This window comes from Neocloeon triangulifer, unplaced genomic scaffold (assembly GCF_031216515.1).
Source record: "Neocloeon triangulifer isolate White Clay Creek 2 clone unplaced genomic scaffold, ASM3121651v1 ptg000002l, whole genome shotgun sequence".
Lineage (NCBI taxonomy): Eukaryota > Metazoa > Arthropoda > Insecta > Ephemeroptera > Baetidae > Neocloeon > Neocloeon triangulifer.
The window spans coordinates 310641-338502 of NW_026775545.1; the positions used below are offsets into that span (position 1 = coordinate 310641).

General features: G+C 37.6%; 3 protein-coding genes across 9 annotated transcripts; 1 reads left to right on the forward strand and 2 right to left on the reverse strand.

The window, feature by feature from the left end:
- The first annotated feature begins 149 nt into the window (after nt 1–149).
- Nucleotides 150–1831, forward strand: LOC132203560 (transcription termination factor, mitochondrial-like). The gene is made up of 5 exons (XM_059631422.1): nt 150–630; nt 690–880; nt 937–1033; nt 1101–1254; nt 1310–1831. The coding sequence occupies exons 1-5, from the start codon at nt 309–311 to the stop codon at nt 1701–1703; spliced, it is 1158 nt and encodes a 385-aa protein (XP_059487405.1). The 5' UTR covers nt 150–308; the 3' UTR covers nt 1704–1831.
- A 225-nt stretch (nt 1832–2056) lies between these two features.
- LOC132203524 (oxysterol-binding protein 1-like) lies at nt 2057–14388 on the reverse strand. 7 transcript variants are annotated; one of them, XM_059631358.1, is made up of 14 exons: nt 13976–14388; nt 11073–11090; nt 10503–10592; nt 8875–9080; nt 6621–7121; nt 5972–6102; nt 5377–5499; nt 4351–4575; nt 3757–4150; nt 3533–3702; nt 3310–3476; nt 2928–3148; nt 2843–2857; nt 2057–2777 (listed from the first exon to the last, which is right to left on the reverse strand). In XM_059631358.1, exons 1-14 carry the CDS (start codon nt 14101–14103, stop codon nt 2635–2637), a joined length of 2532 nt encoding a protein of 843 aa, XP_059487341.1. In that variant the 5' UTR covers nt 14104–14388; the 3' UTR covers nt 2057–2634. The 7 variants fall into 7 exon arrangements, with proteins under 7 accessions (XP_059487341.1, XP_059487356.1, XP_059487348.1 ...); XM_059631373.1 differs by lacking the exon at nt 11073–11090; XM_059631365.1 differs by lacking the exon at nt 2843–2857.
- An 816-nt stretch (nt 14389–15204) lies between these two features.
- LOC132205199 (angiotensin-converting enzyme-like) lies at nt 15205–27841 on the reverse strand. The gene is made up of 13 exons (XM_059634138.1): nt 27673–27841; nt 20020–20314; nt 19733–19894; nt 19360–19468; nt 19159–19302; nt 18915–19103; nt 18758–18855; nt 18532–18701; nt 18341–18465; nt 16119–16362; nt 15853–15951; nt 15645–15788; nt 15205–15367 (listed from the first exon to the last, which is right to left on the reverse strand). The coding sequence occupies exons 2-13, from the start codon at nt 20281–20283 to the stop codon at nt 15205–15207; spliced, it is 1911 nt and encodes a 636-aa protein (XP_059490121.1). The 5' UTR covers nt 20284–20314; nt 27673–27841.
- Nucleotides 27842–27862: the final 21 nt, after the last annotated feature.

The window sequence follows — 27862 nt, forward strand, 5'->3', positions numbered from 1 at the left end:
TTCAGTATTTTATTTTGATCCTGCTTGCTAGAGAAGAGCTAAGAAAAACTTCTTTTTCTGTTCTAATCATTGTTAGTTTTCTCTTGAAACAGACAAAATGCGGCAAAACGATACAGTTTAATTTATGTATCATCCCAAAAAAGTACTGATGAATTTCTTGGTTGGTAGAACTGACTCATTAATGCTACCAACCTCATTCACTCGATGAAAACAAAAAATTATTTCAAAACAAAGTTTTGAGAAAGGGGTCAACCAAGGGGGTCAACAGTTTTCCTTCACCTTCAGGATTTGCTAGATAATACAACATTATGTTCCTGGCGAGGCTGCTTGCCAATCCACGAGTGGCGGGCGCGGTCCGCGCGTTACCATTGCAGGAGGGTCTTGTTCTGCGAACGGTGTATATGAGCAACAATTTGGAGGTACCTGCACATTATGAAGGTGCCTCAGAACACCTATCCAATGTCCTCGGGTGCTCCAAGCAAGAAAGCTGCGCCATCCTCATGGAGTTCCCTGAGATCAAGAAGCTCAACACCAAGCACCTCAAAAACACATGCCAGTACCTGACCAAAGATCTTGGCCTTGAACCAAGGACAGTCCTCGACTTCCCTTGGCTTCTTCAGTACAGTAAACGTAAGGCTAAATTAATAATAAAACCCTAAAAATTTGTAATATGGCAATCTGAATTTTAGAGATGCTGAAGTCTCGGATGGATGTGCTGCTTGTGAAGACGCAGCGCACAGTATCATCCATGGTGCCTCTGTTGCGGTTGGATGCAGAAATGCTGAAAAAGATGTTTGCCAAGTCTCAAAAGCTGGATGAAATTCAAGGCGTGGACAAAGAGAATCAAGACAGGATCACTTTCCTTAGTCAGAAACTTAAAGTATGTTTTCTGCCACTATATCAAATATATTTTGTATTAATGAGAATAAATTTCAGTGCTCAGAGCTTGAAGCGTGCGACATTATTTCAAAAAATCATTATCTTCTAAACACTCCACTGGCCAGGATGGAAAAAGTCTTTGAAGTTTTATATGGTTTGTGTTTAACGCATTTCAAATTGTGTCGGAAGGTATATAACTAAATATTAAATTCTATTTTTAGAATATCAAATAGATCCCATTGATGTCATGAAAGATCCATGGATCCTTAGATACAATCCGGCGCAAATACGGAGTAGATTGGAAATCATAAAGTCTGTTGGAATGGACAAAGCTAAGCCTTGGCTTGCGAGGTCTTCTCACGTAGTTTTTAAAAGGTTTAATTTAAAAGATATTTTAATTTTCTTTCAAATTTTAATATAATATTTGCAGGAGTCTTGAAAAGTACAAGAGGAATGAGGAGCTATTGGGTAAGTCCATGTCAAAACTGGACTTCGTACAGAAGGTTTTCCAACTAAGCTCAAAGGAAGATGCTGTTGAAATGGCTCGGAAGTATCCTGTTCTGCTTAGATTGAGTGCAGTGAAGCTGAATTCTGGCATCGAGACACTGTTAAAAGCTGGCATTACTAGGCAAGAAATAGTAGCCGCACCAAGAGTACTTGCGTACAGCAGCAAATTGGTCATCAAGCGGCATGAACTGCTGCGTTCAAAATACAATGTAGAAAATCCAAACCTGAATGTCCTTGTCAGAAGCAGTTCGATGTTCCATGATTATCTGAAAAAGCTTGATGCTCAGATGGCAGAGAAAGAGCCGGATGATTTATAATTTACTTCAACTCGTGTCATCCTCCTTATTTAATTCAACTTATCCCAGATCTGAGCACTTGGGTTGTACATAAATATCTTATAAATACCATGAAAACTTTGTAATTGTAAGAAATAAAATTGCCTTATTGTCAATTTTGTGTTTGTATTCATCAGGGCAAGCATGAAATGATGAGTTGAAAATTATTAATAGTAGCAACAGATAACTTTTATTTCATGGCTTCAGTACAACTCACTTTTTGGTGTCCACTAGATTGATGAAAATAACAGCGTACAAGAATTGATTCATTGATCAACTGAAATCGGTTTCTGTAAATAGGTGTTTTGTTGGTTGCTTCTTGTTAACAATTTGCACACTACAAAGGCTTCGTTTATAACTTACTTGACAAGTCTTCATCCTTAATACTTAATTTTTGCTTAACAAACAATCACTTTTAGCAGCAATAAAGCCAATAAACGAGCGAGCAAACTTAATGAGACAAGAAGCATCTGGCTGATTAGGTAAGTACTGCTGATGAGAAACAAAATCGAGGAACAGCGACTGGTTACACGCTTGGAATTTTGCAGTTATCACACTGGAAATTATTTACACAGCACCCACTCATAAATTCAGAGAGAGATTAACAGTTAAAAATTCTTCATTCACTTAACAAATTTAATGATCATATAATATAATCTGAAAGTATCTGGAAACGATCGATATAGAGTTATTGAAGGAGATAAATATTATTATACTTGGCTGATAATTGGATCTAAATCTACACTCGGCTGGTTGATTATGTGGTTACAGGTGATTGTTCTTGAGTCGACGACAGAAAACAAAAAGTAAACAAAATAACACAATTGTCCGCTTGCATTCTAGAAAAAGTGTCCGAGACAAAAATATTCTCTATGGCTTGAACATAAAAAAAGCTGTTTGATCTTGGTGACTGCTAGTAGATGTTGGGGCACTTGGACCAGTCTTGCTTTTCCTTGCACTCCCAGTACTTGCCCTGGTACATGTATCCGACCACACCAGTCACCTTTTCTGTCTCCTGCTTGAACCAAATCGGTTCGTATGGAGGGTATGGTCGACCTGAAAAATATATTGAGTACAATCTGGACTTTAATTCAGCTGAAACTAAGAAGCAGAGTGCTTACTTGGACGTTCCGATTCTTTGCAAAAGGAAAAAAAATAACATTAAAGCAATCAGTATCAGTAAGCAAGATTCAAGAGCCTAAATACCTTCAGCAGTGGCTTTCTCAGCCTCAGCCTCCCGTTGCCTTCGAACACCTCGTTGCTTCTCCTCTAAGCGCAACTTGACAGAGTTTGCTTCGTCCCACTGACCGTCTTCCATAAGTCGCTGATCTGGACGCAGCCGACTGTCTGTTGGTGCAACACCTTCCTCAGGTTCGTTCAGTTGGCATGCTAGTTCCGTAAAGTTATAGTACTTTTCAGCATCAGGCCTAAGTAAAAGAGAATTATATTAAAACCAACGTACGAATAATAAATAAAACTTATGCTACACAGCTAATGCATTCCATGTAATCAAATAAACTAAAATTCCCAGGTAAATAAAATATTCAGTTTTTTTTTCTTCTTTTAAATGGTACCAAAGAAAACTTACTTAAGAGGTCTTCGTTTCCATGCCACCTTGTACGGCCCTGTCTTGAAGACAGGGTTTTCCGAGTTGCCTTGTGAACTAATAACCTCCGCAATCTCAATTTTGTTGTCCCAGGTGCCTTGAACGACCCATTTGACACTGCCGTTCTTGTCCATAACACAGCCTTTCACCTGAGAATAATTTTTAAGTTGCAAATTTCCAAATTAATGCAACTCAATAAACAGACCTTTCGCTGAACGTCTCTCGTGAAATAACTATAAGGAATATACTTGAGGTGACACTTGTCGCCAGTCTTGTGATTCACAATGTCCATGTCCCCGTGCTGGTCCACCCACAGTTTACCAACAATTATATTGTGCACTGTTGTCGTCACTTTCCGCCATGTATAGTGGTTGCCTGAGAAAAAAATATTACTCTTGGCATTGAAATTCCATTTTATTTTAAACATACCAGAACTGAGGAACTCGAGATGGGCAGTGCCGAGAGGCACAACCTGCAGGTATTTGCCACGGAACTTGGAAGCCATGGTGAATTCCTGCCAGCAGCGCCAGCCGAGGCCTTCCCCATACTGAGCCACCATGGGCGGATGGTGCGACACCTGCTCGCAAACTGTGCGCCAGCCAAGGTCGGCCGTCCGGTCGCATTCGTAGGTTTCGCCCAGCAAGGGATTGAACGGTTTGCCTGTGCGGCAGCTGGTGGTGGCGTAGCTGGACACGGTGAACGCAGCCACCATGGCTAGCTGCTCACAGGAGTCGCTGCATTTGGCCGCCTTGTGCAGAATGTCTGCATACTCGTAATCTTCGGCTAGGCGTTGCAGCATAGACAGCGGTTCGGAAAAGTTCACCTGGAAAAAAAATTATTTAGATGAAAATAAATTAACACTTCTAAGAGTTTTTAGAGGAAAATTGATAATTTATCACTAAAATTTATATTAATGAACAAAATTTAACCAACTTTGATAAGATTAATACACGGAAAAAAACCAAACACAAGAAATTATCGATTTGTTGAAGAATTATAATTTGATGCCAACTTTACACTTACAGGCATTGGGATTTTGGTCAGCTCCTTGCCGATGCAGTTCTTCATGATGGACCACAGGTTGAGCGGGTAGTTGGGTTTTTCAGGCACTCTGGTGCGGCGAATCCGTTTTGGCGTGTGGCTTCCCATCTTTTGCACCAAAGAAGTGGGCGTGCTTGGCGCGCTGTCGATAACCTCGTCGCCACTTCCCTTCAGGCCACTCTGATGACCCTGACCGCCGGCCGACGCCTGTTGAAATATGAATAAAAAAACGTAAACAACCAATTTCGTCAGCAGTCGGCCCCGTTTTAACAGATATTTGTAAACAACGGAAAGATATTTCTGACAAAACTTTGGAGATTTCGTGCAAAAAATTGTTCAGCACAAAAAAAATGAGAAGCAACGTCAAGGTTTGCGATCGGGATTAAGTGAATAGGCCTAGTTGGAGGTCATTCCAATGAAGCTGAGCTGCAGCTATTTTTCGATTGCGATTTAAATCACGACACACAGCTGTTAGCGAGAATGAACTCAAGAAAGTAGTTTGCGTACAGACCACTGAGAAGGTCGTTTGCTGCAACACCTGCACCTAGTGATATTACTTCTTTTTATGTGTTTATCGACTGCGCTTGAAACAAAGTGCAATTTACAAACATTTAGGACTAGATAAGAATTTGAGGCAAACAACCTGCAAATGGCAATCAATGATTTTTATAGAACTAGGCCAAATAAAATAAAAATGACTAACTTCTTCAGAAATATTATGGAATTTTCCATTAATTAAAAAAAAAATAATTATATAAAATCTACCGACAAAAATTTGCCTTTTAATGTTTCTGGCCAATTTTTTGATAGTTTGAAGCTGGTTTGAAGTAAATTTTACTTTTTAATTTTTTAATTGATGATGTTTAGAATTTATGCAAAAATGAACATCAATAATAGATTAGCAGTGGTCAATCAAATAACATGAAACGACGAGCACAATTTGATGGAAAAACCAAATAAAATTTTTGACAAAGCACATGGCGGAAGTAATGAAATCTTGATACATACTGAGGTGTTGCTTTTGTCACTGGTGATGACACAGACCGTGGTCTCGGCAGCCTCGTCCACTTCAGAGCTCGAGCCGGAGCCTTCGTCGTGATTGTCGCCGCCGACGCCGTGGCCCTCGGAGTTCTGAAAGCGCGATTGACAATGTTTGTGAGTTGCAACAACGGACACACGTGCCACGCGTCTCCGATAAACCGACTAACTGACGATCAGCGAAAACTGAGAGGTGTGTTCGCGAGTCCACCTTATCTGCGAAAAAACGACCGCTGTGCTCGATAATGGGAGACACGACGGAGCACCGAGCGCGAGTGACTGAGCCAGCGACCACGCCATCCTGCTCTGTTCACCATCACATCACGTGACCAGTAAGTATAAAGTGAATGATTCATCGCGCGCTTACTTCGGGCACGCAGTCGAATTTGTAGGGATTCTTTCTCGCAAAGAGAAACCAAAACTGTAATAATTGGGAACGTTCAATTCGGGATCAATTAAAATTTCATTGTCACAAAAGGGACTGAAATTTAAGCATTATCTTCCTTTTAATTTTAGTCTGAATTTAAAATTTAAAGATTAAAGTTGATTTGAAATTAAAATTTACCTGCGATCCAGCTGAAGAGGGTCGCCGGTGACCTAGTGGAATTTTCAGTATGAAATTGGGCTGCACCGTGTCCTCCATTGCGTCATAAAATTCGTTCTCCTCATCTTCGTCTGATGGCGACAGGTTCGGATCTGCAACCATAAGAAAAAAATAATATAAATTTGCAATCTGCTTCTAATGAGGCATAATTTATTTTTGAATTCTGACTCAAGAAGTGTAGTTGCATCTTCGCAAGAATGGTGTGTAGTGAACGAGGAAAAGGGTCAAACGTGTTTGATCGATTACGTGACTCTTCAAAGATTGATAATTATATGTTTAGCAGATCGATAGGCCCAGGGCCATCTTTGGTGTTGCGTGAGCAAATCAATATTGATTTGTCTTAGGTCAATGATACAAAAATCAATGGATTCCACGGATTACATTTTAATTAGAATAGGTATTAATTTGAAATTCAACTACTTTCATTTGTGAAGAAAAAAAACAGATTTTAACTATAAAAAAATAATGAAATATTTATAAAATTTGTTGCTTAAAGTGATCAAAAAATTGTAAAAATTTACAATATTTATATAAATCATTAACTATTAATAAACAATTTTGTTCTTTATTAACCTTGAATAATGATAAAAAAAAATTAAATTACTCTTACTTCTGCCAGGCGTTTGATTGCTGACTGCGTTGGCCGTTTGATTTTGCGATCCAGCGGTGTTTGTGGCTGGAGGCCGATTTGAGTTGGCCTCTTTGGCCGCTTGTTCGAGGCTCGAGTGTTGTCTGGCAAGTGTCTCGACCATTTCCTCCAGCTGCTGCCGCTGCTCCCGTTCGTGCTGCAGCAGCCGCTGCCAACGCTTGCCCTGTGCCTGCGCCGTGTCCAGGTACTCAGAGCAAGTGTTGATCATGGCGTTGGACGCGATTCGGAACAGGGTGGCCTTTTCCCCGATGGCCTTGAGCTTGGAGCCGGCCGCGGCGGCAGCCTCAGAGCCCTCCGAGGTCTCCAGTTCGGAAAGGGCGCGCTGCAGGGCGGCGCCGTGTTTGGCCATCAGGTCGCTGCACGTCTGCATGTCCTCGAGACGACTCGTCAGCGTTTTCAACACCGTCTGCAACTCTTCCTTTTCCGACACTGCATTGTTGCTCTCAAACTCCTCTTCCTCCTCTGCAACAATGCATCAATGGGAATTAGAATTGATTGATTCGTGGACAAAACTTAAGGGTCGGCAGAATTTTCGCTACAAATATTTATTGAAACTATTTTTATTTTGGAAATAAGGCACAGCTTAATCTTGAAGTCAATGTTTTTAAGGCATTTTGAATAAAAATAAATAAAAAATAAATAAATATTTTATTTCAATAATAAATAATAATAAAAAATGTAAATAAATAACTAAATATAAATAAGAATAATATAAATAGGAATTAAAATTAAATAATAGATTTAAAACAGTTCAACAATAGGAATTATTAATGGTTTACTAACATTATATTATATAAAACTAACTAAGTGATAAGAACAAAAAACCAAGTCAACCCAAGGCTCACTGCTGCGGATAGGGTCTTTTTGATCTCGGAAGTTTTAGAAAAATTCTTGCTAGTGGTGGTGCCGTTTTGTCCAAAAATTCCTTAATTTTCAAATAAATTTTTCTCAATAATTGAATGAAAACAATTTAGACAAATAAACAACAATAATAATAAATGACCTTTCTGATCTGCATTAAATATGCAATTAATACGGAAGACTAAAATAATTGATATTGAGTTTCTTGAACAATGGTCTCGCCAAGCTTGCAAAAGGCCCACTTTGAGGACGCCTGAAGCGATATAATTAATGTAATTGCACAATTATACACAGTGATTGCTTTGCCAAGCAAAAGCGTCAATTTTAAAATACAAAAATAGAGAGAGAAAAATAAAATTTGAGTGGAGACTATTTAAATTTTAAATAAACTTCTACGAGAAAAGTAAAAGTGTTTGCAAAAAAATTCAAACTTGGCCTTGAGTTTAATAATTTTTTTTTATCATTAGCAGTGTCAAGCAAAACGAAGACTCACCGCGGAAGCAAGACGAACACCAACCGAGCCATTTGGTCGAGTCGCCCTGCTCTCCAGACCTGCAGAAGGCCGTGGACAGCAGGGAACAGAAATTGACCATTGTTTTCGCTACATTTTGCTGCAAAATCCGAGCGAAACTACTTCTTAGATGGTACAATTAGCACCGACTGACTAATGGAAGCGCTAGTAATTTATTTTTACTGCTGGGCGGCGGGGAAGAGGCGCTGCGAATTGTTTACATGCTTGTTTGCGAACTTGCATTGCCCTGATAAAAGTGGCCTAGAACGGCACTCATTTAGATAAATTCCGGCCGCCAAGAACTCTAAAATAGTCGGTTTGGCCCTCGACATTAAATGACGCATGTGCGTTGTTATGAAATATCAGAGATTCAAAATTTTTAACAATTGACAATTCTAAAAATGAAATTCGTGATAACTAAAAGGTTCTCAATTTAAGTTTGATTGATGGAATTTTTTATAATAATTAAATAATTGACAGCAAAATTAACTTTTTAAAATTGCAAATTCTGAAAATTACATTCCTGATCTGCGAAGAATTGAACAAACTAAAATAGTCTTGATTAAAGTTTGGTTGATGGATTTTTTTTTAATAATTACATAATTGGCAATCAAATATAAATAAATCCTTTATTACCAGAAAGTTAAAATTTAAAATTAAATTTTCAAACCTTCCTTGGGTTTAAGTAGCTAATTTGTGCCTCCTGCAATTTCCGGTTGACAAAAAATAAAATTTGAACCGCAATTATTCCGCACCTCAAGTGATGCAACGTTCGCGGCTCTACCTCGCAATGTTTTCTTTTACCTTTGATGCAAGGCAGTTTGAAAGGGTTGCAGGACTCACCTGACTCCATTGCCCTGATGGCCTTGGCTTTGGCCAGCTCGAGGGTGGTGACCCAGCGCTGTCGCTCGACCTCGTTGGCCGCTTTGATGTGGAACGTCTGGGTGCTGCCGTTCGAGATGACAAATGTGCACGAGTCCTCCGTGTGGATGATGGCGCCGTGCAGGCTGATCGTGCCCCGACACGTGTGCACCATTTCCGCCTGGTTCCTGTCGAGCACCAATCAGAACAGACACCCATGCCAAGTCAGTGAAAATATTTTCACAAATTCTCTTAATTTTTCTTCACTACACAATTTTGAAGGCAGCTTCATGTCATTAATGTATAAAAAACTATTATAAATAATAATAATACTAGATTTTTTTAGTATAAATTTATATTTAAAAATTTGAATAAATTTTTCAATCAATATTAAATCCATTATGAATATTTATAGAAAAATCTTTGAAATTTAAAAGTTGAAAAAATATTAGTTAAGAAAAATTCTAGTGAAAATTTTGATTAATTTTAAATCGAATAATACGAAAATGAAATAAAAATCGTTGAAATCTAATATTTAAAAAAAGTATTAATTAATAAATTTTTGATTCATTTTACATCCATATACGAATATTAAAAAAATGTCATTAAAATTTAAAAGAATCATATTAAAATGAATCCGAATTAAAAAAAAAAATGCGCATGAAACTGCCTGCAGTACACATTTTTGAAAGGCGTTGCAGAAAATTAATGAAATTAATAAGAATGTTGATGTTATATTTTGATGCGGAAACAATGTTATGAATTGCAAAAAGAAAAAAAGCACTCTGTTAATGCAAATCAGGCCAAAAACCACCAACTTTGGCAAAGCACAACTCATCTCGAAATTGAAAATTGGTTGCTCAGATTTGCTCATTTTTCCGCGTGTGACATGCAAACCCTGCTGAGTTAAAAAAGGTGCACAAATTTGATAAAAAGCCAGCATTTTTTGCATACTGTGTCAACTATAAATTGCAAAATATTGAGAAAGTCACTCCAAATTCTCTAACCGATCTTCAAAAATGAATATTATGTCATAAGTTCTGAATATAAAAACACATCAAATTCTTTTAATTAAAATTGATTAAAATTAAAAAAATTATTCCACGAAAACATAATACACAACCCGCGCAACACATAAAATTAAATTTTGTCTATAGTTTATTTTAATTTAAATATTTCTTTTATGGCCGCGAGTTTTGCATTCAGGTCGATTTGCAATTCCATTTCCTATTTTGAAATCCAAAATCGGTTCAGCATTTCCCGTGGTTTGCGGCTTTTTAGATTTTGTCACGCGGGCTGCATATCCAAATCTTCAAAGCAAACCACCCCGGGAAATACAGAACCGATTTTGGATTTCGAAATAGGAAATGGAAAACTCTCTAGTATAAAAAGATTTTTAAAATTAAAAAAGCTACTATGGACAAAATTCAATTTTCTGTGTTGCGCGGGTTGCGTATTTTTCATTTGGCTAATCGAAACTATTTTTAATTGATGAATTTTAAAGATCTTCATGAATTTGAAGAGTGAATTTCGTCTAAGGTGGTGAAACTGCGTGTACTTTGAATTCATAAAAAGATATTTGATTGGTTTGTTTAGACAGAGGTACTCACTCGACGTCTACGGTTGCGGCTCTACTCAATCTGCGGCGCCTCCTCATTGAGAGTCTGTTAGTCGGCCCTGATGAGGAGGAGGGTTCCGCCCTATCACACCACACACCGTCTCATTACAACACAACGCACACCAACAACGGGTTGCTTCTTTATTTATTTCATTTAATAATAATTGCTCAGCTCCGGACTACAGAGTCGAGTCTACGTCTGGCCAAGAAGCGTCTCGCTCATTTGCTAATTAATTAAGTGCTCAATTTGCTTTCCTCTAAAAATAATGCTCTAGCATATAATCTGAAGATCTTTGAAATCAAAATAGGCCGAACATCCATAAGCAGCATGCTACGCAGCAAAGGAAAGTGTGCGATGAAAAAAGTGTCTAGTTCTATAATTTGTTTCAAGCAAACTTTGAATTTTCAACAATTGAAATTTAATTAAAAAAAAAAACAATTTTCATTTTAAAAAAGGATTAAAAACTGCGATTTAAATTTTAAATTGAATTATTAGGACGGGTTTGAAAATTTTAAAAATCTAAAAATACGAAATTGAAGGTCGAATAAATTCATTTCTCACTTTTTAAGTCGTTTTAACCTGGAAGAAACATGAAAGATTTGCTTTAGGAAAACGATTTAGAATTTTATTTTAAATGACAACACGGAAAAGCGTGATTACGACAAAAACCACGAGCAGTGAGAGCAGAATTCAGTTTGCAGGACGAACGGATCAAAATGTATTTATATTTGGGGCAAACAAAGCCATCGGAACTGGACGCACGAATTCGCAACAGCCGTCTGCTTTTTTTTATTGGCGTCGTAAAACGAGTCGATAAAACAACAAGACTTTCACCGGCGCATGTTTTCGCAAACCAACGCGAATTACAATTAAGTCTTTTTAATACAAAAATGCGAAGAGGGTGTAATTTTTACTTTTATCTTTGGTTGATATAAATTTTCATTGTTGTTTGCTTGTCCAAATTTTTAATTTAATTGAAAAACAATTTATTTGAGAAAAAAGGAATTGTTGGACAAAACGGCACCACCACTAGCAAAAATTTGGCTAGAACTTCCAAGATCAAAAATACTCTGAACGCCGCAGTGAGTCTCAAATAAAAAAAAAAGAACATCATAGATTTATGACTGAATGAAATGAGTTTAATTTTTATACATAAAATGAAAATAATTCCATATTGGTTACTGAAAGTCCGTTTTCATTCAATCCATTTCTCTTTTTTTCTGCTAATTTAAATTTATTAAACCGTCTGCATTATTTTCAAAATCAACATCCTGAGTTTTGTAAAAAATGAAACTCAGCAAAATTCCCACAATATGTAAAAGGAATTATGTAACCTTAAAAATTTAATTGCGACTTTGAGGTGAATTTTATTCTAATCATTAGGTCATCATCTCATTTTTTTTTATTCTCTTAAAAACCCGTTTTGGAAAAACCCGACATTTTGTAGAAAAATGCGGTGCATTGCAAGTTAATATTTTTTATTTATTTTTATTAATTTTTGTGTGTACAACAACTTGCAATTTTTTGCAGGCATTTAAAATGTCCAAATTTTCAAATATATCACACACAAAAAAAAGTTAATAACTATCATGATCTTGAAGAGAAATCAAGCAATTGTGCCTACTAAAAAAGAAGGAAATCCCGAGAAAATTGAAAAAAATGTGGATTTTCCCGGATGCAAATTACCAGAAAAAAACAACCAGTGACGGTTTTTTGCGGGTGATTAATTCTGGGAACCATCATAGGCATAAATAAATAAATGAAAATAATAAAAACTCTTATAAAAAAATTTATTTTTCTTATAAACAATAAGTTAAAAATATAAGAATATATTTCTATTTTATCTTATTGTAAGTTTCTTATCAAAAACTTTACCATAGGCGGTTTTCTAGAGAATTTTTCCTGTCAAATATCATTTTTAATATGATTTTGAATTTATATACGTAGAAAAATAGAGACGCTTGATTCAATTTCTGCGGCGGACGGGTTCTTTTTAATCTCGGACGTTTCAGCAAAATTCTTGCTAATGGTGGTGAGGTTTTTACCAAAATTTCCTTTATTTTCTAATAAATTGTTTTCAAAAACTTAATGTAAACAATGGGATGTAATAATTTGGATTAATAAATAATAAATTAAGGTCAAGATTCTTAGTTATATTAGGAAGAAGAAACTAAGAAAACAATTTGATATGAATTTCCCTAATTCTGTTAGAAATAACTCAAATTATTGAGCAGAAATTTTTTTGATTATAAAATAAAAATTTTGAATTAAGAATGTAAAAGGACTGTTCCTTTCTTGGATTAAAATAGAAATTTCTTTCTTCTTTTAAGTTTGATACAGTTTGATAGAAAATCTCTTGATTTACTGAATGATTGATCTGCTTGAAAGGAAATTTGGTGGAGATTATTTCTCTAGTGATTTCGTTCATAAATATTTTTGCAGACTTGCCAGCTCGTTTCGGATCAACAAAGACGACCATTATGCAAATTAGAGCAGAAAAAGTGCCAGTTCGCGTGATTTTTTTTCCTCCACTGCGTCATCTCCGAACTGCTCCACATGCAATTTCTCGTTTTGGCGTCGGACCATTGTCGGAAAAATTACGTTCGAGCTAAAAAAAAGAGGGACTGCGACAAACGGGAGCCGAGTTTGCGCAGGTCATGGAGCCGAAATTAATGCACGCTGGGCTACCCCAGTTGCCAAAACTGACTTTTATCCGGATATTATCCTCTCCAGAGAGGGTAATATCCGGATAATTTTTCGATTTTGGCAGCTGGGGTAGCTGTGGTGTGTGCGTGAGAAAGTCAAAGCAAGCCGCGCTCTCATTAAGCCGCAATTAAACGCGAATCGATCGCGAGGGGTCAACTGAAATAAATTATAAATAAAAGCGGCCGAGGAGTGAAAAATGAGCCGTCGAGTGAGAGGACAAAACGGTGCGCTTTGCTGAACAAGTGAAACGCGAGATGTTTTAAAGTGATAATGACAGGAGGATAAAAAAAAGAGAATTAAATGAAGACGAACCGTCCTTGAGTAAATACTTAAAGACCGTGTAATCGGTGACGATCAACTTCTTGACGTCAAATTAAAGGAGATTAGAATATATATTTTTTTTTAATAATTTAGTGTTAATTTTCAAAAGCGGATTTTCAAAAGCTTTCAACGATTCTCGCAAAGCAGAGTGCATTTAGATCAAGCGGAAACTATCAAAAATGAAGAAAAATAAACAAAGACAAAAAAAACCAGAGGAAAACTTACAAACAAGAACAGCAGTTAAAAAGTAGAGTTTCCGCGTCAAAATTTCGCAAAAATCCCAAGCTTCCCTCGTGAGAACAGAACAAAAATAAATTGAAAATTTCAGCAGGCAGTGAGAGACAAAATTAAAAGAAAAATTCGGGTGCGGTAAAAACAAACACGTCAAAGTCCACGTACACATGCAAAGAGAGATTCTAGAGAAAATTCGGACGGACCTGTAGTAGGACAAGGTGCCGTTCTGGAGAACGAACCAGCGTCGTTGGTAGCCCTTCAAGTAGTTGGTCCACTTGAAGAGCCAGCCCTTCATCTCGGGCTCGTTGCTGTGGCCCTTGGCGTCCGTCATTGTTCCTCCTCGACTTCTTCTTCCTTCGGTCAAATCATTTTGCTGCCCGAAAATAATAATGCGACACGCGAAACAGCTGGCGCCTCCAAAATGGCCGCGCCACCACCTTTAAGGCGAGAATTTGCAGTCGTGGCAAGTTTGCCGGGGGCGGTCGGCTTGGAGGCCGTTGCGCGGGGGCCTGCGGACGGCGGCGGCACTCGGGGCGCGGTCTCTGTCCGCCTCGAATCGCTTCGGACGATGTTCGAATGGGACGGGCGCAGCGAGCTGTCACCCTTCGTGTTTCGTTGCCACTAGTTGACGTTTGGCGGCAGCACCGGCGCTGCCACCGCAGCGGCCTGAATTTGAATCTCGGCGGCAAAGAGGCGTGCAAATGAGCTGAATGCTGATTGATATGAACTGGAGTGAACTTCCAATTTCAAAATGAATTAATTCGAAAATGGATAAAAATTGATGGATTTCATTTTTTTTCTACAGTAAATAAATCTAGATTTTATTAAATCAAGTGTTTACCGTTTTTTCATGGTTTTCACTTCTCGAGATCGATAAAAAAAAATTTAAATTTGCATGAATAAAAAACATAAGAAAATAAATGGTTAACAACTAGCAGATGTCTGCGAGAACACCAGTGATGAAAAAAGGCTCACCACCCACTTTATATACCATTTCATTATAAAAAATTGTTTGAGGATTGCAAGTTATTTGATTTTATTTATTTTTTCCTATGCTGTATTATGTAAAATACACAAATATAATAATACAATGGGAATGGAAAATAAATTTAAATTTTAAATTACTGCCGTACTTATGATGGCTAACAATAATAATATCATGTTGTAAATAAATTTAACTTGGAAATTAATTCTTTTGCATTTTTTCCATATATTTATTGAGCAAAAGGTTTACAAATACTCCAAACAAATAACTGATTTGATAGGACCAGATTGCAATAAGATGAAAAAAGATGGAATAAAAATAAAAACTTGAACAAACACAGAAAGCTCCTGCCAAGCTCCTTAATCCTTGTTTCTGTTGCGGTACTGATTGACAAAGTAAGCGACCAAGGCGATGACGCGGCGCCAACGACGATAGGAACTGTTTGGTCTACGGGTTCCGTCGGAGGGTCTTCCTGGGCTCCAACCAGAGGCTGAGGCTGGGAAACTTCAGGAACGGGCGGCAAGAAATCAAACAAGGGCTTGAAGTCTCGCCTGTCAGCTGCTGAAGCGTCTCGGTCCAAAGAAGAGAGCCACCGAGGGCCAATCCATTTCTACACAGATCAAAAAAGTCAAAAATTAAATTTTAACCTCAAATAAATTAATATAATTTGATGAACAGTTGATATTTAATTTTTTTTTTAATCGTCAGCAATTAAAAGTTTTATTTTTCAGGAAATGAAATGCAAATTTTAATTGAATTTGCTAAAATATTTAAAGCATTTTCAAATCCAATTTAATTTTGCTGAATTTTTGATAAAAGTAAACAGATTGCTTAAATTTTCACATTATTTTTGGAAAACTTGAATCAATCTTCCCCTTTTTTCTCACCTGAGCTTGGTGCCGGCGGCAGTCGACCTGTAGATATCGCAGGTGTGCAGCGGCTTGACGTCCGGGTTAGCAGGGTCGTATTGTCCGGCCTCGATACACAGAGCGCGGTGTAGCTGGAACTGCAGGATGTGCGCAATGAAGTAGCTAAAGAAATAAATTTTTATGGAAAATAAGGAAAAACAGGAGAATTTTTTTTCTTCATAATTACGAGATGTATTGAGAGTTTCCAGGAACGTGGTATTTTGCGCCAGGGTCAAAGTGTTGCTCAGTTCGCGGAACAGGGGCAGAAACCAGCTGCAGCTCTTCTCTACATCACAAAGTTTAAATATTAGTAAAAACTTTTTAAAATTTTTTTTTAAAATAATTAAATGTAACAAAGCTGTCATTAGAATATTGAATAAAACCTTCTCATAGCTATATATCATAAAATTTAAAACCATGAACATTAGAATAAATATATTAAAACAAAATCACTTGAGCTGCCACCAGCGCGTGTTCCAATTGGCTTCAGGTGTGGCTCCAGAGAAAACCTCCCAACGCCAGCTGTCAATGAGCACCGCAAATGGCAAGAAAGCAACCTTGGACAGGGCAAAGCGCAGCAGCGTGTTGATGGAATTTTCATACGAGTCTGTGTATTCGGGTAGCAGGCCGATGGTCGCGTAATGCTGCGGGTTTTTCACAGACAGGGCGATGACATCTCCAACCGCCTCATGGAATCCTTATTTAAAATTAACAATAATAATAATATTACCAATGAACTATGATTTTTTTTGGAAATGTTATAGTACGCGCGGTAATGTTATACATATAGTTCGCGCGACGTGTTTTTTCATAAGTTGGCAGCACTTATGCTCCCATGTAAAAGTATTACGTCGCGCGTTCAATAATGGTTTTACGTCACGCGTACCATACTGGTGGAAGTATAATTGTTAAGAAAACCGAATTATTCCATCGATACCTCGGCAATATGAATGGCACGCGCGACGCAAATAATTTCCTACAATCTTATTGTAGGGGACTGCTAGGAAGAATGGGGGCCCTTGGGATGGGTTCAGAATGGGGCAAGACGACCTCCGGTGGCTCCGGTCTCTCACTCACTCACTCACTCACTCACTCACTCACTCACTCACTCACTCACTCCACTCACTCACTCACTCACTCACTCACTCACTCACTCACTCACTCACTCACTCACTCACCACTCACTCACTCACACACCACTCACTCACACACACACCACTCACACACTCACACTCACTCACTCACTCACTCACTCACTCACTCACTCACTCACTCACTCACTCACTCACTCACTCACTCACTCACTCACTCACTCACTCACTCACTCACTCACTCACTCACTCACTCACTCACTCACTCACTCACTCACTCACTCACTCACTCACTCACTCACTCACTCACTCACTCACTCACTCACTCACTCACTCACTCACTCACTCACTCACTCACTCACTCACTCACTCACTCACTCACTCACTCACTCACTCACTCACTCACTCACTCACTCACTCACTCACTCACTCACTCACTCACTCACTCACTCACTCACTCACTCACTCACTCACTCACTCACTCACTCACTCACTCACTCACTCACTCACTCACTCACTCACTCACTCACTCACTCACTCACTCACTCACTCACTCACTCACTCACTCACTCACTCACTCACTCACTCACTCACTCACTCACTCACTCACTCACTCACTCACTCACTCACTCACTCACTCACTCACTCACTCACTCACTCACTCACTCACTCACTCACTCACTCACTCACTCACTCACTCACTCACTCACTCACTCACTCACTCACTCACTCACTCACTCACTCACTCACTCACTCACTCACTCACTCACTCACTCACTCACTCACTCACTCACTCACTCACTCACTCACTCACTCACTCACTCACTCACTCACTCACTCACTCACTCACTCACTCACTCACTCACTCACTCACTCACTCACTCACTCACTCACTCACTCACTCACTCACTCACTCACTCACTCACTCACTCACTCACTCACTCACTCACTCACTCACTCACTCACTCACTCACTCACTCACTCACTCACTCACTCACTCACTCACTCACTCACTCACTCACTCACTCACTCACTCACTCACTCACTCACTCACTCACTCACTCACTCACTCACTCACTCACTCACTCACTCACTCACTCACTCACTCACTCACTCACTCACTCACTCACTCACTCACTCACTCACTCACTCACTCACTCACTCACTCACTCACTCACTCACTCACTCACTCACTCACTCACTCACTCACTCACTCACTCACTCACTCACTCACTCACTCACTCACTCACTCACTCACTCACTCACTCACTCACTCACTCACTCACTCACTCACTCACTCACTCACTCACTCACTCACTCACTCACTCACTCACTCACTCACTCACTCACTCACTCACTCACTCACTCACTCACTCACTCACTCACTCACTCACTCACTCACTCACTCACTCACTCACTCCCGAGCGAGCTAAACAATTATACCGCCACCAGTATTGTATGCGCGACGTAAAACCACTATTGAACGCGCGACGTGATACTTTTACATGGGAGCATAAGTGCTGCCAAATTATGAAAAAACACGTCGCGCGTACTAAAACATTACCAATTTTTTTAAATACGCACCAGGATTGGCACCCTTGCGGAAGGTGATAGGCTGGTCTTTGTATAGAAGGTAGTACTCGATGTGGCCGAGCTCATGATGGACGGTGATAAAATCTTCTTCGTCCACATTGGTGCACATCTTAATTCTTTTTTAAGTATATAATTTTTTTATTTTACTCGATTGACTCGATTTTTTTAAAACACTATCCTACCTGAAGTCTTGTCCATCGCAGAAGTCCCAGGCAGAAGCGTGGCAGACAATATCGCGGTCATCGGGCTGTTCAATGATGGCCAGGTCACCGTATGACATTTCCATCGGTTCCAAACCAAGAGAGGTGTAAAACTCGTTGGCCACCGCAAACATTCGGGGCACATCATAGCCCTGAAAATGTGATATAATTTAATATTTCTGAGAACAAAAATCAATAATTCACGCACCTGATCAATCATGGCCTGGGTAATATCAATTTTGGTCGCGTTCGGGAAAGGTTCAAGAATGTCGTAAATGTTGTCCCAAGACTGAGCCCACATGTTTCCTGAAAACAGTTATTAAAATAAAATAATTTTTTCGATTAATCGCAAGCGTTAAAATTACCAAGAATGTGCGCCGGAATAAAAGGTCCGTCGGGGATCTGCGCACCGTAGACCTCCCTGAGCTTGGCCAGGGCGTAGGTATGCAACCTGTCGTACAGGGGCTTGACCTCGAGCCACAGGCGCTGTATGTCGGCCTGGAAGTTGGGCGTCTCGAAGTCGGCACGCCACATCTCACCCATGTCAGCGTAACCTGATGGAAAATTTCTAGCTTGACCTTTATTTATAAGAAAAATTATTAAATTAACCATTAGCCTGGGCAGCCTGGTTGCTCAAGGTGACGTAGTTTTGATAGTTGGTGCGCATTTTGGCGCCGGACGCGTCACGCCACTGCGACCACACGTACTTGAGCTCCTCATAGTCTCGCGATCCCGACATGACAGTCTCCATATCTACATGATTTAAATTTTCTTTTATATTTATAAATGAAGTTTATTTTAAATTCAAACCCGGTTCAAGACGGATGCCTTCTGTGGCGATGTCGCAGTTTTGATTTGTGTATGGACAGATACGAGCCGCGCCGTAAATGCCAGTCATCGTGGTAATCTCTTTGTTATACTAAAACATGATTTTATATAATTTTTTTTATTAACTTTTTATAAACAGCCCTTCTTTCATATTTAAACTTTTCATCAAATAAAAATAAAAAACTTCTTGAGATTTGGAATACGAAAATTAAATTAAAGAAACTCATTTGCTTTTTCACGGCAAATAAAATAAATGCCAACAGTTGTAGAAATAATTGTACTTGATAAGAGTGATTGAGCACTATTTAAAGTCTTTTCCTTGGGATGAAATTTTAGATTATATCAAACTTTTTACCTGCTCAAGTGCTACAGGGTCAAGAGCGGCGGTGCCCAGGACGGAGAGGAACATGGCCTGACGCTTGACGTCCGCTTGCTCGTAAGTTTCCCAATTGGCGTCGCGGAAGTACGTTTCCCACTGCTGCTGGGAGAACGCGGCGAACCTCAGGGTCTCGTTGAGCTGAAGAAAAAAATAATTAATTTTCAAGACTTAATTAAAATATGAGTTTCTCCTAAATTATTTGGATTTTTAGTTAGATTTCATTAATTAATTAATTTTTCTAAAATAAAAATTAAAAAACGAACCAGAGCTTCTTCAGCGGCCGGGTTGTTGATGTCCGTCGAGTAGCCCCAGTCGGCAAGTACGAATTGGTTGCACAAGGCGGTGGCCTCGGTCTCGTAGGGTCCATTGAGATGCTCGGTGAGGGCCTGTTCCTCAGGTCCGGGAACCCTGAGGTCTCTAGTCAGCGACTGAGGTGCCCTGCGCAGGGGCTTGATCTTCATCACCCTCGGCACGGCGGCCTCGGTGGCCAGCACGAGGGCCAGCAGGAGCAGCGCGCGAGCGGCCATTTGTGCTCGGGTGGCTGAGTGGAATGACGACCTGGGCAAATTGAATACGGATCAAAATATAAGATTAGATTAGATAACGTGAGAGAGAGAGAGAGATGAGGATAGCCTTGCGCTCTCCTCTTGGGATTGTTTTTGTTCACTAATTAGCCTTCGCTACCTGCGCTTTTTGATTATGTTTTATGGCATGACTGATGGGCACACGCATCAGGCGCTTATTTCGCGCGCAACCGATCTCTTATCTTTTTATGACTGTCAAAAAATGGCAAAATGAATCGCATAGAATAAACACACTTAAATTACTAGTTGAAAATTATTGAATTTCTTATTTAATCAGAAAAATTCAATATATTGAATGCTATTTAAAATTATGCTTGCGGCTATTGAAGGAATTTATAATTATTTAATGTGCATAGACAAATAGTTGACGTCAACGGCGCAAAATTATTATCCTCCTTCAATATACGAATCGAAGTAATATATACCGATTGGCCATCGATTTCCATTTTTGAACGAATGCTTTTAATGTTTTATTCACTTAATTTTCCTAAGGAATTATTGTTTAAGCGCAGTGCCTCTGCAACCGAGAAGATGCAAGCACGGAAAAGTTTTCGGCCGTTATTTCTTTTCCTCAAGCTGAACGGATTGCTGACTTGCAATATAGGCAATGATTTTGCTCCAGTTTTGCGTTTAAAAGTGTTTTCTATTTTAATACACGGAGCTTTGCAACTTTGCAACTTGTATATGATCTGTAGACATGTATACCTCATGATTTTATTCCGTGGATTATCGCAGAGTCCTTTAGTTGTAAATGCTTTTAAAACTCATACATTACTTCTCCCAAATGCAGTATGCGTATTTTTCATTCACGCCTGGGTGCTGAAACACATTTGGAAAAACACCTTCGGGAATCTGCTTTTAAAAGTGACGTCTTTTCTTGAACTGATCGACGGCCAACTTCATGTTCGAAAATCAAATCAACACATTGAACGCAGAATCATTCTCAAATTTTCCATGGTGACATCTCTTGCTATTTTAACTGCAGTCGAGTTCAAAGATTTATATGTTGTGTTTATGAGCTTCATTCCAGTTTATTTAACAAGTGCGCTCGAAACAACATTTTCGGTCATTTGCCAACAATTAGCCGCCCGGTTAAGGCAGATTGAAAAACAAAGTCTGGCCCAAAAACATAATTGGGAATCTGTCAGGGCTGCAAGAATAGCATTGCTCTCAGCGTACCAGGTAAAGGTACTTCTCGAGCGTAAGTGGCGGGCATTCCTAATGCTCAGCCTTATTTACTATTTCGGCACAATTCTCTCAGCTGGTCTTGCTACCATCTTCTTTACGAGCACTCTAAAAAACTCATCCATCGCCGTCAGCTTGGCGTTCACCATTGAAGAGTGTTTAGATTTTGCCAGAAGTGCCAATATTGTTAAACAAGAAGCAGAAAAGATTAAATATTCCAGCTACAAATTAATTTTGAAGAGAAATGAGGAAAATATAGAATTGAAAAAGGAGGCAAATATATTTAAAATAAATATATTTTTGGTTAAAATTTTGTAATTCGTACAGGTGAGAATTTTCGTTGAATGCGCAGTCGCAACAAATTGGCAAATATCTGTCCTTGGTTTTATGAACTTTGATTTGCAAACAATTTTTTCGGTGAGTATGAAAGAGAATTAAATGTTCAGTATTTAGTAAAAATTAAATACACAATTTCTAGGCATTGATTGCAGTCACAAATTACATGGCGGTTGTCTATCAAATGGAAATATAATACAAATTCTAATTAATATAATATAATTTAACATAATGTTGTGATATTAACATGCGCCAGTTTTCCATCTTCTAATTTTCCGTCCACATGCAACTCACACTGCAAAGAGGCGTGTGAAAAGCTTCTTAAATTATAATAATTTTGCGTTATTTATTAATGTAAGTGGAAAACTTTTATCAGCATTTTAATATGTTGTGAAAGTGCGTCAATTAATGTTTCGTGACACAAATTGCTTTGGGTCATTATCTAGTCGATAATGGTGCCCATAATAGAAGTTTGTGAAACAATAATTCCACTCTGCTGATTGTAAAAGCCATCTTCTTTTGTTAGCTAAACGTCTTCCACGTTTAGTCAAAGTCATCAGTTTGTGCGCAAAATGTCAACTTGCAGGTCCCTGCGGCCTATTATGGTGTTTTTAAAACTGATAGGAATTTTACCTTTTTCAAAAGCCCCAAAGTTCTATGTTAGCTTTTGGATTAAAGTCGTTTCCATTTTTGTGCACGCTGTTATCCTGAGCTTGCACATTAAAATGTTTGCGAAGAGTATCAAGACAATGTACATTAATGACAATTATTATGAGATTAAGATTTACGTCTTGATGCTTTTGGACTCGGTTGTTTATATTTTTATCTATTTTTGGATATATTTTTGCATTTGCTTTAACTTCTTCCTTTCACAGTTCTTCAGAAAATTTTGTTTTCTGTTGGACTCGACAAAATTAAAATATTGTCAGGCTGGCAGAATTAAAGTGCGCCTATTAATGGAGGTTTTGGCGTTTCTTGTAATGTACATTGGAAGCATTTTGGACATTAGCACACCAACAGATGCAATTGTTTATTACGCTCCACGCAATATTGCTGCAATTCTTGATACCACTTTTTCCACCCTGTGTCTTGAACTGACGGCTCGGCTGAAAATTGTTTCTCAGAAGATCGATTCAATCAATAAATGTAATGATTTTGCTCTGGAAGAACTAAGGGACGTGAAGATGGCTTTGGTAAAAATTCAGGAGGCGAAGGTGTTACTTGAACAGCAGTGGCAGAAGTTCTTTTTTCTCTACCTCTTGCGCCAATTCTGCTCGATCCTGTTCATCGGAATAATTGCTATTGCCATGATTTCTAAAAATAATTTCACGGTAGCGGGTTTCTATCTGTTTGTCACCCTTCTAAGATGCATTGACCTGGCTAAAAGTGCAGATCGACTAAATTTAGAAGTGATTGTAGACTAAAAGAAATAATATCCCATTAATTTCGACTTTAAAAATTTTCAGGGAGAGAAAGTGCTGGCTAAATGCTTTTCTTTGGTGTCACGGAAAAACTTGGATAACCAGATTTACAGCAATGAGGTAAAAAAAAATCGCAAAGAAAAATTAAATATTAATAAGTTAATAATCGAAATAATAATTGAAGGTTACAATACTGGTCGAGTGCGCAAAAACACAAAATTGGAGATTTTCCGTGTTCAGATTTATGTACCTGGATCTACAAAACATGTTTATGGCAAGTTTTCCAAATATAAGATGACTGCGTGGTAAAAACTCACATATTATAACTTTCAGGCAATGGCAGGCGTCACAAATTACTTATTCGTAATCTACCAACTTAAATAAATTGGACAATATCTAATTACAAAAAGAAGAAATAAATTAATTCATACTATAATTTTATACTCAAGTAGACATAATTATTAATTATTTAGCTCATTGTCAGTAACAAAGAAAATGTAGGTGTGTGAAAAACTTATTTTATTTTTATTATTAATTGTCACTACAATCAATTAATTTAATAATTTTAATATTGTTTTAATATATAAAGAAAAGTAAATTAATCGTTAGATTCATTGTGTCATCAAACTCATTAACATAAAAGCATCTGATGGAATTGCAATCAATAATTTTTCTACCTACTTGTTGTGAAATAATCAATATTATTTTTGGAGTGCTTTCAAAACGAATTTTTTGGTTATTTGAAAAAATAATAAACTTATCTAATTTTCATGATAATTATAGAACTCAAATATTTAATTTTATTTTATTAGCTAATATGTAATAAATATATTTTTTTTAAATATTTTAATTCACTGTTGCGAGCAACAGCTACTGTTACATAGTATGGAGGTAATTAATCATCTGGAAATTTTAAACAAGTTTTATGCGCAGCCACTTTTTACTTCTACAAAACTTATCGACCATATTATGCAACCCGCACCGCATGTGCGGCAGTTAAGGTATTAAGTTGTAATAATTTTATAATATTACATTATATTACATTTTGTTAACTAAAACAAACTCCTCTCTTATTTTTGGCAACATGTTTACTGATTGAAATTTAATTTATATTATATTTACTTTTTGTTGGCATATTAAAATGATGATGGAAGTGCGCCACATTTTAAGTGGCTTTAGATAAAAAATTGCCTTTAGAGTTCATTACCCAATCGATGGAATATGCTGCTGTTGTCCAATCGAAGTCCGCAAAACTGTATTGCACTCGAGTTGATTGTTAAACCATTAGCTTTTTAGTTTGACTTCTTATACGTTTATTCATCATCACGTCAGTTTGTGCTCAAAATGTCATCATTCAGGTCACTGCGACCTATGATGGTGTTTTTGAGACTTATTGGAATTTTACCTTATTCAAAACTCCCGCAGGTCGAGATAAGCTTTTGGACCAAAGTCGTTTCTCTCTTGGTCCATGCTGTTGTGCAGTGCATGCATATTCGAATAGCTGTGAAGAGCGTCAAGGACATGGAGGGCTCTGACCATTTTTCGTTTAAAATTTACATTCTGATGTTGTTGAACTCGGCTGTCTACATTTTAAGCTATATTTGGATATATTTTTGCATTTGCGTTAACTTGCTTTCACGATTTTTAAGAAAATTCTGTTTTTTTCTGGATTCGACTAAACTAGAGTATTGTCAAGCAAGCAGAATTAAAACGAGATTGTTTATGGAGATTTTGGCATTTATTGTATTATACGTTGGAAGCATTTTGGATATGAGTTCACCAATTGATGCAATTGTTTATTACGCTCCATGCAACATCACTGCAATTCTCGATGCCTTTTTTTCCACTCTGTGTTTCGAACTGACGGTTCGCCTGAAAATTCTTTCTCTGAAGATAGATTCAATCAATAATTTTGATGATTTTGCCCTCAAATTGAAAGAAATAAGAGACGTGAAAATGGCTTTGGTCAGAATCCAGCAGGCGAAACAGTTACTCGAGCAACAATGGCAGAAGTTCTTTTTCCTTGATCTCTTGCGCCAATTCTGCTCCATCCTATTCATTGGAATAATTTCAATAGTCATGCTTTCTAACAAAAATTTCTCCGTTGCTTTCTTCTATCTGTTTGTCACCCTTGTAAGGTGTATTGACCTCGCTCGAAGTGCAGATCAACTCAAAGTAGAAGTGATTGCAGACTTTGAAAAAATTATTCTGAACTAATTTAAGCTTTTCAAAAATTTCAGGGGGAGAAAGTACGTGCAAAATGCTTTTCCTTGGTGTTGCGCAAAAACTTGGATAACAAGATTTACAGCAACGAGGTAAAATGAATTGCAAAGCAAAAAGCAGCTGTTAATAAAACTATTTGAAGGCTCTCACGTTGGTCGAGCATGCAAAAACACAGAACTGGCGATTTTCCGTCTTCAGATTTGTACACTTGGATCTTAACAATATTTTTATGGTAATTATTATAACATCAGAAAAAAAATGGAAACATAAAATTTACAAAATAAAATTTTCAGGCAATGGCAGGTGTCACCAATTATTTGCTTGTAATTTATCAACTGAAATAAACTAGAATTTGTAAGCACTGCTCAATTAAAAAAAATAATAATAATAATAATATGGAGGATTTTTAAATTTTCCGTTTTGCTCATGTTGCACATAATTAATGATTTGGTAACATTATCAAGAAAAAATATAAAAAATACTAAAAATCTGTTATCTGTGAAATAATTAATGTCATTTTCACTTTCAACCATGTGTAAACATATATTGATCGAGTGATTGATTGTGTCATTAACTTAAAAGGTGGCTCTAATGAAATAGCAATCAATAATTTTCCCGATAAAATCTATATTATTGCATTAAATGATGTGTTACTTGCAAGGTGTAAAATAATTTTGGACTTGTCAGCGACTGCTTCACGGAAGCCTCTTTTTTCTTTCCTTCTCAAACTCATGAACTTTAAGGGTTCTTTACAAAGTTTCAAATCAATTACTTCCGGAAAATTCAACCTGTGGAAGCTTTATCAAGCCGGATTCTTTTTAATATTTTCGACGCTGTGCAGAACTTAAATGTGGTAGGAAAAAAAATTATGCAATTTAACACATCGATAGTACCTTCCGTCAACATAAAAATTCTAGCGCTCCTCACCATCATGCGCCTTTGCCAACAACTCTGCTGAGGTAATAATTTTTCAAATTAATTTTTATTTTCATTTTTCATATTTTTTTTTTTATTAATTTTTTAACAAAAAAAAAATCAAAATTGTGAAATTTTAACTGGACTTACATTGACTCCGACAAGTCAATATTAAAAATATGCAATTATTATTCATAATATTTATTAAAATAAAATATAAGAAATATTTGTTAAATATTTTGAGTTTAAAAAAATTATAAATTAAAAAGATTTTATAAAAACAAGATAAAAATAATTAAAGTGTTACTTTTTAACAATACAACAGAGATCAATTAAATTGATTATAATCGACATAGAGTGCTGTGGAAATAACTGAATGCAAAATGAATACATACGATATTATATTGACCATTCGTTTCATTCAATCAAACGAAAATGACATGGCGCTTATTATTTAAAAAATTCCAACCCCATGTTAAGTTAGCGGATGAAAATGGCAAAGACAAATTTGTAAACGAAAAATTAACTTTGATCTTATGTCTACAGTTTGAAGCACTCTCATGACCGTGTCAGTGCAAAAAGGCTGCTTTCAATTTTCGGCATGGGGCCTCTTCGTTTTGGACCTGCAACTCTTCTTCGTCGTAATAATTGTATTGACCCGCCGTCGACCTCGGCCAATTTATTTTGAATTTTATATCAATTTCGCTTGCAGGCACTAGGAGCCATCATATGGTGCTCGTGATCCAGTTCAAATAAAATGCAACTTTTGATCTGTGGACTGCGCTCGTTGTGGGTGCAGCTGCTCTTATCTCTTTGAGATAAGATTGAAAACACTCATCGCTGAATTCCCTCGAATGTTACGCAAAAACGGATCGATAGCACGGAGCGACCGAGTGAATGTATGTCGTGTACCTGCCAGATTTCATTTCCAACCCGTTCAATTTGCATGAGAGAAGGATTAAGATTTAATTTGATCGGCAAACACGCGGAGCTGTGTGCGGATTTTCGCTCTCGACGGGCCAAATTGAGCGACGTGATTTGCAATTTCGCTGTGGATAAATCGAGTTTTAAATTAAAAAAACTAAAAATTGTTTAATTTCTTAAAATATACAAATCATACTTTGATTATTTCTTCGTAATAATTATAGAATTTTTAATTAAATAAACATATTATCTTTAAATCTTTAAATTTTATTTTAACTCTTGAAAGTGCTTGATATAATTTTATTCAGGAAACTCGAATAAGATATACCTGTAACAACATTCTTTTGTTGTAAGCCGTGCAGCCCCAAAATAGTCTACCGGAAGTGCAAAGTCCCGTGACACCCTCTGGTCGTCATGTCCGAGCACTCTCCGGTAATGATTGACGAGCGGATGTCGGCCAAAGGCGCGCGACAAATTCGTTGGCCGTCCGTCAGCTGAGCGCCGCGAGTGGAGGGGCC